This window comes from Bactrocera neohumeralis, chromosome 4 (genome assembly GCF_024586455.1).
Source record: "Bactrocera neohumeralis isolate Rockhampton chromosome 4, APGP_CSIRO_Bneo_wtdbg2-racon-allhic-juicebox.fasta_v2, whole genome shotgun sequence".
Taxonomy (NCBI): domain Eukaryota; kingdom Metazoa; phylum Arthropoda; class Insecta; order Diptera; family Tephritidae; genus Bactrocera; species Bactrocera neohumeralis.
Genome location: NC_065921.1, coordinates 42,609,076 through 42,623,079, shown reverse-complemented (window position 1 = coordinate 42,623,079; position 14,004 = coordinate 42,609,076). Strand labels below are relative to the sequence as shown.

At 33.9% G+C, this 14,004-nt stretch overlaps 1 protein-coding gene across 1 annotated transcript; it reads left to right on the top strand.

The window, feature by feature from the left end:
- The first annotated feature begins 594 nt into the window (after nt 1-594).
- On the top strand, nt 595-12,925 carry LOC126755126 (segmentation polarity homeobox protein engrailed). Its single transcript, XM_050467473.1, has 4 exons — nt 595-1,075; nt 2,657-5,706; nt 9,671-9,768; nt 11,559-12,925. Exons 2-4 carry the CDS (start codon nt 4,182-4,184, stop codon nt 11,805-11,807), a joined length of 1,872 nt encoding a protein of 623 aa, XP_050323430.1. The 5' UTR covers nt 595-1,075; nt 2,657-4,181; the 3' UTR covers nt 11,808-12,925.
- Nucleotides 12,926-14,004: the final 1,079 nt, after the last annotated feature.

The window sequence follows — 14,004 nt, the reverse complement described above, 5'->3', positions numbered from 1 at the left end:
GAGGCATTGATTTTGAAGATTTTCTATTTTCTTAATTCAAAATTGTATTTTCTACAAATTCAAATATTAACAACAACCGCTACAACAACAAAATTTCATTGAGAGCGCACAATCTTGTCAAATAGAGTGCGCCAACTTTAATTGAGTTGTGTGAGAGCGCCGGTATAAACCAATTGGCGCGAGAGAAACAAATATAACGCGAAGCAAAGAAAAATTAAGGGCTCTCTGTAACTGCGAGAGAGAGTCAGCAAGAGTGCATTCAAACACGCCCACTTTGAGACTTGTATATAAAACGCAGTGCCACAGACACATACGCTGCTAACTATCTTCGTGTTCTACGCTCTCATGCGTGCGCTTGAAAGAAATGGAGGGTGTGAGGCTGTGTTGTTGCAACTAAATACATTTGCTAAATACACCAAGTGATGGGCGCTGAAATGCTATGCGGTTGATTTGTTTGTTGCTGTTGTTGTTTTTTGAGTTGTTGTGTTTTTTTTCTTTTTGCAATGGTAGACACGACACAGTTGTCAAAAGCGCGTTTGACAGCTCGCCGTAATAGAGTCATATCGGACGGTAACAAGCTTTGTCGGTGTGTTGCACGGCGGAAGTGGGCATTCGCCGAGAGCAGCAACGTCATATAGACACAACTATATGTAATAATTAAAAAAACATAGCGCGTTCGCATTATTGAATTAGGATAACAATGTTCAAAAATAATTGAAATTATGAGTGCTAACGGTTTATTTGGTTAATTTTTGGTTAAAAGCGAGAAGTGTCATATGTTTGACTGAAGTGGATTGTTTATAATGTCATAGTGTGTGTGATGGTCTGGGAGAAGTGAAGTTATAAAGTTTGAAAAAATATATTTTTCTTCAATGTGGAATAAATTTGGAAAAAACAAGCAAACGGATACATCTATTATCTATTTGAAAACTATTATAATGTGGATATTCGGTTATATGGAATCATAGTTAAATGTGAGCGTCGTTTACTATACATATCGACATATGTATATAGTGTCGAGTAAAAATTTCAAGATTCATTCTTCAAGATTGCGAATTAAATTAATCAGTATTAGGTATATGAAAGTTGAACTTATTTTAGATTGTATATAAATGCATGAATTGCTGCCACGTATGTAGCATTGTTATAGCTGACATTATAAAAATATCATCAACAAGTTAAAAAAAAGCAGCAAAGAAGTTAGAACATTAGAGCATTAAAAATCAATTTGATTTTGTGAATTTAAATTTTTAGTAAAATTTAGAACATTCGAAAAAATAGACCTATTTTAAATTTCTCTAAAAAAATTTATACCCAAATTAGATAAAATTTGTTCTAATGGTCTTCTCCGATTTCTGATAGAAATAAAAAAAATTATTCACAAAAAAATAGTTCGTTTATTTTTTCGAAAACAATATTTTTTATATTTGAAAAAGTCGAAATTTTGAAAATAGTGTTTTTGAATCTGAAATTATTTCGCACTTGCGTTTTTCGTTATTTTGGTTATCTTTACACTTTATTTAGACATAATTGCTTTTAATTATATTTTTTGGTTAGAAAAATGTAAATAATGTAATTTTCTCACGCCTTTTCGTTTTAACTTTTGATACAAGCAATAAATAATTTTATAATTACAACTGTAATTTTTTATAGATATACAGATTTGTAATTCATTTTTTGGGGGCGAAAATTAAATAAAATGTTAGTTAAAATTGTATGCATAAAAAATTTTATTCCAATGTTAAATTTTCGAATTAATAATTTTAGGTTTAACTTTTTAGTAGAAAAATTCGGAAACCTGTTCATTATACATATTTACAAAAAAAATTAATTTGTATCTATTAACAAAATCGGTTTTGCATCAAAATATCAAAAGGTACAGTAAGTGCAACTTTTTAAATTTTTTGTACCCAAACTACCGCTCACTTAAATTAAAATTGTAATTACCAATTTTTTTTTTTTTGTAAACAGAATTCCATTTAATTAAATTTTATTTTTAATTTTTACACACAAAATAGTTTTTCTATTTTTTGCACTATTTTCATTTGTGGAATATTCTTCTTTTCTTCCTTTTTAATATTTCAAGCTCAATTTTATATTTTAATTTATTAATTATCTTCAAAAATTAGCCTATTCTCTTCATAGAGGACCTGAGTTCTAAGGATAAAATTGTACACATAAGCCGCTAAATTTGTCTATAAAGTGTATAAATAAGTAAACAATAGATAAAAGTTAATAAATTAAAAAAACATATTGTATATTTTTTATTTTATTTAAAGTGATGATTGCCTTTCCTTCTAAGAATCAGAAACACCACTTAGCATTCTTTGAATTACTGAAATAAGTGAGTTTTAGTAAAAAAAAACAAGAAATTTGTAAAAATAAAATACATAACACAAAAAAAAGTCTTGTTATAAATATGTATAAAATTTTAATTTATCATTTTAAACATTTTAAAAAAATATGCTAACAGCTACGATAATGCTTCAAAATATTAATTACAAAAACTTAAAATTTGTTTTTTTTTAAACAAAATAAAGTTATTGTTTATTCATTTAAATTGCCACTAGTGAAAAATATAAACTAACAAGCAATGCAAAACTCTATTAAGAAGCGTTTTTAACTAAATATTATAATATTATTTTTATTTTCTTAGAATGTCATGAAAAACTTTCAAATGTGGAATTAAGAAACTCTCTAAAACAACAAATGTTTGAAAAAAGGAAAAATCTCCAATTTCTAAATAAAAACTAACACAAAACACAAAATAATTTTTGAAAAAACACTTCAAGCAGTTACAATTCTGTTATACACTCCTGAGTGCTAAAAAATAAATGTAAAATAATTACAAAGACTAATGAAGACAATCGCGATTTTAGTGACTTACAAATAATAATACTATTATTCAGCGACAAATTAAGTTATCCGCGTTTCCAATAAACACGCACACCAACTCATCAAACGCCGCTAAAAAAAGGAACAAAAAAATCTTAGTAACCCATAATATCGTCCTTAGCACAGCTTCTTAACTAGCCAGCCGGCGAAGCATAGCAACTCATGCTTATCAAGCGAACAACAACCCACAAGCAACGAGTCAGGCTGTCAACCAGCATTGTCTAACTATCAGCTGCTCATCAGCATATCAGTCGTGGCGGAAGCTTACGACAGAGCAGTTCTAACAAATCTGTCCAAAAGCAAAGTAATCGATCAGCAGCGCGGTCAACAGTGAGACGTAAAAACTGTAACAGAAGTTAAACAAAAACACAAAAAAAAACGAAACCACAAACAACAATTTGCGTTTCGAAGCCAATCAGTCGCTCGGCATGTCTGTCAAATCGTCCGCCTTCGTAGCGTACGCAGCCACACACACACAGCACTGCAAGCGTGCGCGCTAGTACAACAATCCAACAACCAACCACCACCACAACTCAGCCTCCAATTGTGCCGAGGCAACAACAACAAGCACAAGTGCAGATAGGCGTGCTCACTCGCACCCACGGCATTTAGGGCTGACATACTCGGCCGCTGTGCATGCGTGCGCGCTCGCTGTGTGTGTGTGAGAGAGAGTATAGGCGCTGCTTGGCAGCTCGTTTGACAGCCTTAACAGTTCAATCTGCAGTGTGACTGCCTATGACTGTCGCTCAACGTTGCTGAAGTCGTCATCGTTAGCCTGGAGTTGTCGCTTCGCTGGGACGATAAGCAACTGTGATTAGTTAATTTACTCGTTGCGTTCGCCGTGAACAGACGTGTGCGTCGCAGTCGTGTGTAACCAGTAGTCGAAAGCAAACAAGCAACGAAGAAGTAGAAAAACGAAATAAACGTGTTTGCCTCGTCGACTAAGAAACAAGTGTTTTGGAGTGGAAGCAAATTGGACCAACACAGTGCAAATGTGAACGCCTACGGTTTACCGTTAAACAAAAACGTAAAACAAATATAACACGAATATTTCAAGTGTCCAGTGACAAGTGTTTGCACGCTAAAAATAAATTACTAAAAATTTTTAAATATTGAAAAAGTTCTTAAAAGAAATATTTGCTCGCCCAAGTCTCGTATATGCTCCAATGCAAGTGTGACATTTACTAAAACTTTCCAATTGTGCAAAATTAAAAAAAAAAAATTATTAAACTCCGCGTATACCACAACGTCGCTAAGTCGTAGCCAAAATTGCCACGCTGCTACCAATGGCCCTAGAGGATCGCTGCAGTCCGCAATCTGCTCCAAGTCCACCTGGCCTACCGCAATCACCGCACCAGCCGCAACGCCTCAGCCAACAACAACAACAAATACATCAACTGCAATATAGCCCAACTGCCGCCAGCACCGTACTGGACATGAGTCTGCATACACATCCGCCACCACCACCACCGCCACACGTAGCCGCGGCTACTACATCGCCCACAATGTTGCCACATCCTGTAAGCGCAGCCAGCAATGCCGCCGCTGCGGCCACACTCTATCACCAACACCAGCAATTGCAGCATTTGCACCATCTACAACAATTACAACAACTACATCAGCAGCAATTGGTGAATGCCGCCGCTTTCCATCATCATCCCGGTTTCGATGCGGCTGCCGCGACCGCTTTGGCGGCGGCCAATCATGCGGCCACATTGCAACAGCGCTTGGTGGCCTCACCGGGCGCCACCTCCACACCGTCATCTACACCCGCTTCGACGATGACCATCAAGGAGGAGGAGAATGATTCGATTATTGGTGATAGTTTTAATGGTGATGCACTTGCTGGCAGCGCACAAATGCGTGGCAATACAACGGAAGATGACGATGCGGAGGATGAGGCGGAAGATGAAGACGACGATATCGATGTGGACGATGTGGATGATGCGACACCGAGTGGCGCCACACAACGCACACCACCGCCCGCACATCAACAATCCGCCAAGCCGACACTCGCCTTCTCGATCTCCAACATACTTAGCGATCGCTTTGGTGGCAACGAAGCGGCCAGCCGCAGCGCGAATGAGTCCCTTGGCGCCGGCGCTGCGTCGAAGCAAACGCACTTGCATGCGAATAGCATATTTCGTCCTTTCGATGCCGCACGTTCCGCCACACCATCTGCCTTTACACGCGTCGATCTGCTCGAATTCAGTCGACAGCAACAAGCGGCGGCCGCCGCCGCCACTGCGGCCATGATGCTGGAACGCGCCAACTTCTTGAACTGCTTCAATCCCGCCGCCTATCCACGTATCCATGAAGAGATCGTCAATAGCCGCATGCGACGCAGTGGTGTCTTGCCACCAACCGGTGGTCTGAAAAACGGTGAGTCCGTTACAAACTCTGCTGCCGTCGGCGGAATGGGCGCTATGGAAAAGTCTGCTTTAGGCTCACTCTGCAAAGCAGTCTCGCAGATTGGTCAAACTGTTGCGGCGCCAGCTTGTTCGAGCGCCTCATCCGCGGCCAGCGCATCGAGCATAGCCAGTCCACCACCCGCTTCCAATGCATCCAGCGCGTCATCGTCCACATCGGCCGGCAGCTCACTCAATTCGTCGCCCACCAGCCGCAGTTTGCCCAGCAAAAGCAGCAGCCCGCAGCCTATACCGCCGCCATCGGCCGTGAGTCGGGACTCCGGCATGGAGTCGTCCGATGACACACGCTCCGAAGCGGGCTCCACGACCACGGATGGTGGCAAGAATGAAGTGTGGCCGGCGTGGGTATATTGTACGCGCTACAGCGATCGACCAAGCTCCGGTGAGTGTGAATTTTAATTGAAAATCGTAATTAATAGCGCCTCTCAGAGCGTAAAATAGTAAATTAGATTTGATTTTTAGCCGGAAAATTTATTTTAAAGTGTAGTAACGGTATTTACTGAACTGAAATGCAATTTTAAGTTGTAGTCTTTGTAGCGGTTCTCTAAAAAACTGCTTTAGTGTAGTTAAGACTTCACTTTCTCTCAAAAAATGTTTAAAGGTCATTTTATATTGCAAATGTATGTACATATATCAATTTTTATATTTTCGAATTGCACATTCTGCAATAAAAATATTTAGTCTCACATTTGTACACACATTCACACACATAACGCTTCGTAACCTGAAAAATAACTCAAACTGCTAGTAAAAATATCCATGACATAAAAATGCCATATAATCGCTTACAACACAAGGTCAAATCTGGCAAAAAGTTACTGTAAATATCCACATTTTGAAAAAGCAAATCCGAAGGACACGAAAGGACTCACACATAGTGGCGACTTTCGGCATATTCTTCGATTTCAAAGGGGCCCCCTTGCTGTGTCACGTATCAATGTTTACATAGCAGGCCTGTCAATGGCTGTATGCGTGCGTGAGTATGTGCACTTATTTATGTTCTGCTTTGATGCTTAACCGCTATGTGACAATTTTATGTGACAATAAAGGAAAATCCGATAGATTTTTTTCTTTTTGGAGAGAAAATTTGTTAAGGGAGACTTGATGGGAGAATTTCTATAGCAATAGCAATGTATATATAAGTATGTATGTACATATCGTCACCTATAATGCAAAATAACGTAACATCTCTTTTCGTAAGTTTACAGGCGAAGGAAAAACGATTTAATAGCAACCACTCCTATTGAAACAAAATTTGAGTTTTGGTTATAAACTGGTTATATATTGGTTATCATACACTCATATTGAAACAAAATTTGATTAAAAAAATATTTAAAAAATTGGCAAATAACGGTAATTAGCACCTTTGCTGTTTATACAAACAATCGGCAGCATAAATTTGCCAGATAACAACAACAAAAGCAACTAAAATATGCAAAACACCAACGCTCAGCTCCAGCTACACTTAAAGCCACTGCCACAAGCTCACAGTTAGGCGCCGTTAGCTTACAGCTCCTCACTTGCTAAACTGTTAAGCAGCAAACTAGCGCTGGAAAGCAACTAATTCAAGCGTTTAGCAGCTTCGGCGCTTACAAATCACTTGCCACTCTTCTAACTTTGCTACAAGCCACACTTGCAGGCGCTTGTTGTTGCTGTTGTTGGCGCTGAGTTGTTAAATTTTTGATTTGCTAATTGCAAATGACTTAATAAAGCAGCAGACAGCAGCATCTTCAAGTGTTTGTTTCGCAGCGCTCAGGCTGGGAAAAATTAGAATTAATAGGCGCTTAGCGTTTATAATAAGCAGTTAGTAAAGTGTGCAACAACAACTAAAGCATAGTGCATATTAAAGTGGCCGCTTAGCGGCAATTAGCAACTGAATTATAGGGTTCATCTTTCTGTGTTTATGTGCATATGTGTTTATGTGTTTGTGTGCAGAAAACGGAAGTTGCAACGCGAAGGCTTTAAGCACATTTCGCAAGGTGGGCGGTTAGTGTGATTCAGCGCGTGATCATTTAATTCAAATAAAATGAAATTTATGCGGTTGCAGTTTTTATTTACCGTAATTTGTGCAAAAGTGTTGATTGTGCTTTAACTTGCTTTGGCGTTTGAAAAAATTACACATTATAAGCAATTAGTTAATTAATTTTAATTAACTGCGAATTTATGCGCTAATTTTGAATTAAAATGTGAAGTTTATTATTTTTTAATTAATTTTTTTTAATTCCTAATTTTTTTATTTTTAAATAATTCGTTTATGTTTTTTATTTTTTTTTTTATTTGAAATGATATCTTTAATTGTTATTTTTTTAATATATTTAATGTTTTTATATTTTCTTTTATTATATTTTGTTCATATTTTTCTATTTTAAAATACTTTTTTGTAATTTTAGATACTTTTTTACGTATTTTTTATATGAACTGCTATCTTTAAATGTTATTTTATTTTAAATAGAAATTTTATAAGTATTATTATTTATTTTAATTTTCAGATATTTTTTATTTTTTATATTTTTAGTTCATTTTTCATTCAAATTGCAATCTTCATTTGTTTTTAAATAAAGTTTTTAATTTTATTTTTAATTTTAATTTTTTTGAGTTTTATTTAAATTTCTTTTTTATTTTTTATATTAATTTTTTCATGATTTTTTTTTAAATTTTTTTAGTTTTTTCAATATTTAAAAATTTTCCAAAATTTTTCATTGTAATTAAACCCGCAATCAGTGCGAAATTTTTTAAATCTTCCTAATACCAAATGCAGCTTACGCAATTAATCATTAATTGAGTGAGATTTAATTGGAAAGCTGAAAAGTAGACACACATACACACATGTAGAATATATGTACATACGTACAAAGTCTTACTGCGCTGCATCTTCTTCCAAGAAAATCATTTTTGTTTTGTTATACATACTTTTTAACTAGCTACAAATTTATCGCTCGCTGCTCATTTTTCAATCAACAGCAAATTAAAAATCAATTCAAAACCATAAAAATGCACTTAACTCATCAATTAACGGCCGAAAATAGCAGCCGAGAAGTGTCTTGTATTAAATTTTGTACATAAATATGAACATATGTGAATATGAATGTTTGTATACGTATATATGTATGCCTGGTATGTTTGCATGTATGTATGTATATATGTATGCATTTTTGTGTATAGAAAGTGATTTGAAGCAGGCAACACAAGTTAGACACTTGAAGAAAAGTGGAGATAGTTTAGGAAAATTGTGTGTGGGTGTGTACATGTGTATGTATGTATTATAAATATGTTCGTATATGTGTATGTTGACCATTTTTAACTTAATAAAAGATATCTAGCGAGTATGCGATGCACATAACTTGTATATAAATATGAATGCATTTAGGCTAAAAATTATAAATAATTTTTCGGAAGGAAACTGAAACTTTTTCAGTTTTTTCAATAACTTCAAATATAATTTTTTTTATCATACTGGGTAATAAATTCAAAAGAAAATTTCAAAAAAAATGTAAAAAAAATTTCAATTATTTTTGCAACCTCAAAGGAACGAAAAATATCAATTCAGTTGTTCTATAAGACCAGTCAAACAAGAATAAAATAGAAATTCATGATAGCTGACAAATTATCCAGCGACGGCAAATAGTCAAGTGCTAAAGAACGTACTAACTACATACATATGTATATGCTAAGCAAGCAAGTATACTTAGTAAGCAAGTTAATTCAGCGCTTGGCGAGTTTATATAATTAAAACATAAATAAAATTAATTATTACATTGTATGATAATTTTGACATTTGCCAGCGGAACAATGAGCAAAAAGCGAAGGCAAAAGCGGCAACGCACAAAGGCTAAGCAAATGCGGCTTAGTACATACAACTAAACGCTCATTTACATACACACATACACAGTCACATGAGCATTTACATGCGCATAGCCATAGCGCGACTCGGCGAATTGTCCTTTTTTATGATTTCTTTACGGTTTTTACTTTTATTTTTGCCATGCAGTAATTGTTCTGTGTAAACTTGCCGCCTACGCGCTGTTTGTTGCATGCAACTGACTGTCTGTCAACGCCTGACAGCTGACATATTGACATGTGCCACGCAATGAAATTCTGCTTCCATGCATACTTAGACATACTTTTTACTATATACCTACATACATATATATACATTAGTAATGCTCACATTAGAATATATTTATATACATACATATATACAAATGTATGTTTGCATATACTCGCCTCATTTGTATGCAACTATTTATGGAATTCCTGTGAAATATGCTTTAATTTCTTATTTAATATATCAGTTAAGGCGTAATATGCTAATTTTCATGTGCCTTTTTTGCTTGCTTGCCTTGCAGGTCCACGCTATCGTCGCCCCAAGCAGCCAAAGGACAAAACCACTGATGAGAAACGGCCGCGCACCGCCTTCTCCAGCGAACAGTTGGCACGTTTGAAGGTAAATATTGAAATTTATAAAAATCAAACTTTAAATCTATTTAATGGAAAAAAAATTCTTAATTGAAAATGCATAATTTTCTAAATTTTTTAAAATTAAAATTCAAATTAATTTAAAAGAGAAAATAGTTTAAATAAGAAATTTGTATTTTTAATTTCAAATTAATAATTAAAAAATAAAAAAAAAAAAATTTTAAATATATTAATTATATTTTAATTTTATTAATTTATTTTTTTTGTATTTTTTTAAAGTAAATTGATATTAATTTATTTTTTAATTCTGTTTTCAAATTAAAAATTATAAGATTTTAAACAAAACCAAATATAGAATAAAAAAAATTAAGCGAAATTATTAAAATTTATAAAATTTAGCTAAACGAATTTGAAATTCAAAAATAAAAATCAAATCTATGTATATAAACAAAATTAATTTTGTAAGCCTTCAATTCTTAAATTATTAAATTATTAACATTTTAAATAACATCTTAAATAAGTCAAAAAATAAAAATTTTCAAATTAAAAAAATGACATCGTTTAGTCAAACTAAAAACGAAAATTAGACTAAGTCTTTTATATAAAAATCAGGGTAAAAAATTAAAAAGATTAAATAATTAATTTAATTAAACTTCAATTCTGAAAATATTATTACAAATATAATTTTTAAAAATTAAATAATTAAAAGCATAATTAATTTTTTTTACTCTTATTTTCCAAAATTAAATAATTAAGTTAATTAAAATCCATTTTAAAATAATAATGAAAAAAATAAAAAAATTTATTTTATTATAATTAAATAAAAACAATTAATTTATTTAGTATTATTAAATAAAATTAACTAAATTTTTAAATTAAAATTAATTTTTTTTCTAAATTAAATTTTAATTAAAAATTAAATATTAACTGATTAATATAATTTAACTTTTTGACTAAAACTAATTTCAATAAATTCATAAAAATTAATTAATATAATTTAAATTCAGTTGTAAAATTAACTTAATTTCTCAAAATTTGACAACAACTCCTAGCATGCCTAATTGGCCACTTCCTTGTCGAATATAAAATCCTTCCGAAATCGACTGTTTTCTTATTGCCACCATATTTACAAAATATTTACTGAACTCAAAAACACGCTTATTGGACACCCGTTGCGCATGGCGAATAAGAAAAAAGCAAAAAATACAATTTCTTTCAAAACTAGTTTATGTTGCAGAGTGTAAATATTTTGGGCGCAGAGCATCTAAAAGCAGTTAGGCTTATCTGTCAAGCCAATTAAACACGCCTCTGACACACTGTGCAGGAAAAAAACTGCATTCAAGAAGATTACGTGCTGAGCATGCGGCAACCACAACATCTAATGTCGAAGTATTCAAATACATATTTATGTACATGTGTGTGTGTATGTATGTGTTCTGGCAGCTCAATGCTCGGCCTCAACAGCTTAACTGCCTCCGTTGTCCTGTTGTCTGCGCTCTATGCCACCAATTAGCTATGGTCAATATATTATTTTCACTCCTAGAGGGGTCTCGAAGATTTTGCCTTCAAGATTTTTCCTTCAACTTCGAGATTCTTACCGCTGGCCTGCCCTTTGAGACTGCGCAGCATTTAACCGCAAATAATTGATTCGCATTGCCTGTGACTTGTTGATGCTTTTGTCTACTTAGATTTTGGAAAACATTTTCACAAACATGCAACATATAGTATTTATATAAGAATTCTTCAAAAAACTTATTACTACTTCTTTACGCACACAGCTCATTAATTGTTCGCTATTTTGTTATTCTTTCTTTGCAGCGCGAATTCAATGAAAATCGTTACCTCACCGAGCGTCGCCGTCAACAGCTGAGCGCCGAATTGGGTCTGAATGAGGCGCAAATCAAGATTTGGTTCCAGAATAAGCGCGCTAAAATCAAGAAATCCTCAGGCTCGAAAAATCCACTCGCGCTGCAGCTGATGGCACAAGGTCTCTACAATCACACCACAGTGCCGTTGACGAAAGAAGAGGAGGAGCTTGAGATGCGCATGAACGGGCAAATACCGTAAGCGTCACTCTGAATAGAGAGAGGAGGAGTGAACTGGAAGGTTGAAGTTGACAGTTGAGATGCGCATATGCTCTGAGCTTCGGGCATTTCAAATGTGACGACGCGTGCAATAATTAGGGTAGGGAGAGGCAATTAATAGTTGCAAAAGCGATGAGGTGTAAAATATAAAGCAAGAAAATTAAAAAAATTAATAATAATAATAAAAGTTTGTTATGTGATATAAATATACAGGCATGTATATGAAAAAGCAAACAGTAATTGAGAAAGCATAAAAAAAATTAAAAAAAAATTCAAATATTTTGAAAAAATTATGAAAATAATAATAATAAAAAAATTTAGAAAACAGTAAATAAATAACTTTTGTAAATAATAGTTATAGTTTCTTCTTTACACACAAAATCCTATTCTCAAAAACATATTTAGACAAAAACCTCTTCAAACACCGCTTATGCCGCTCTCCCGGCCCACAAAATGGCAGCACTGGCTGCCTCATCAAATCTTGTAATAAATTGTAAATTATTATATTTATTAATATTAGTTAAGTAAATTTAATTAATTAAATATTTAGCTGTAAAATTATGCGATTTATTCATACACATTGTAAATCAGGCATCCCCCGCCTCCCAAACACCACACATATACACGCACACCCACTTTTACCTGCAATTGTATTATAGCAACATTTTGTTTTTGTCTGCTACATAGCTTTTAAGTAAATTAAATTTATTTGTTTTTATTTTTTGCTGTTTTTGTAGTGGTATTTTTAGTATAACTTTTAGCATGCTACACACACATACATACATAAGTTGCGAATAATTTAAGCAGCATATAAAACTTTAATGTAAAAACTATACATACATACATACATATATGTATGTAAATATAATATAAAATTATATATATGTACATACTCTTGTTTTCACTATAGTTTTTAAGTTTACGAAAACGCTGAAATGTTCACAATTTTCGCTAGCCGAAGCGTTAAAGTATTAATTGCGAACACGCAAAGTTTCAAATATGTAAATTTACTTGTGTAAACAAAAAATTTAAAAATTAATTATGAAATAGAGCAAATATATATATTTAAAAATAATGCATACGAATTAAATTAAAAGCGTTAAAAATGAAATATGTTCAATAAAAAACTATATTTAAAAATTAAAACATCAGTTTTTATTATTCATAAAGTCGAGAGGATATAAAGAGTCATCCATTTAGAGATTGCCTGCTTTTTAAAGGAAAAAAAAACTCAGAAATTTTAAATGTATTTGGGAATATTTATTATCATTCTTAGGCATTTACTTTTAATAATCATAATCTTTCAAATATTGGCCGCGGCTACGTCTCAGATGGTCCATCCGATGAGTCCAATTTTCGATGACTCGTTCGAGCATTTCGACTGGTAACTGGCGGCTGACACACCTGATGTTATGCTCCAAGGCTTGAATAGAAGCGGGATTGTCCGCAAAGACTTTAGACTTTGCATATCCCCACGGGAAAAAGTCTAACGGTGTGATATCACACGATCTTGGTGGCCAATCGATCGACCCAAAAAGTCAAATTATCTGATAACCGAATTGTTCTCTCAATAAACCCATTGATTGGTGCGATGTGTGGCTGTCTTGTTGAAACCAAATGTCGCCGAGATCATGACCTTCAATTTCAGGCATCAAATAGTCGGTTATCATGGCGCGATAACGGTCACCATTCACGGTTACGTTCTCACCGGCATAATTTTTGAAGAAATATAGACCCATGATTCCACCGGCCCACACAAACTAAACCGTTATTTTTTCTGGATGAAATAGCAGCCCTTGAATCTCTTCAGAATGCTCTTCGTCCTAAATGCGTCAAATTTGCTTGTTTATATAGCCAGCAAAGCGATGCCGTTTGGGAAGCTCGAGCGGTTTCAGTTCGTTCACAAGGTGTATTTTGTAAAATGCGCCACACGCTGCATGCATCAGTCCGAGTTCGAATGAGCTACGGCTGCTATATTTTTTCAATGCGTGCTGAATTTGGTCTATTCGGTCTAATATTTTCTAATAATGAATGGTGGGAAAGACACCCTTTACAGAACGTGAAAACAAAAATAACAAGACAGCTTGACACGATTCGCGCGATATCTGTCAAAACAAGGATATTGAAACCACGTTAAAGCAGATCAAAAATTAAGGTTATTATGACAGTTTTTTCGATTA

Excerpts from the sequence above, each read along its gene's own strand:
- LOC126755126 (XM_050467473.1), top strand. The coding sequence starts at position 4,182 with ATGGCCCTAGAGGATCGCTGCAGTCCGCAATCTGCTCCAAGTCCACCT. Across the intron at positions 5,707-9,670 it reads CAGCGATCGACCAAGCTCCG|GTCCACGCTATCGTCGCCCC; the intron begins GTGAGTGTGAAT and ends CTTGCCTTGCAG. Across the intron at positions 9,769-11,558 it reads AACAGTTGGCACGTTTGAAG|CGCGAATTCAATGAAAATCG; the intron begins GTAAATATTGAA and ends CTTTCTTTGCAG.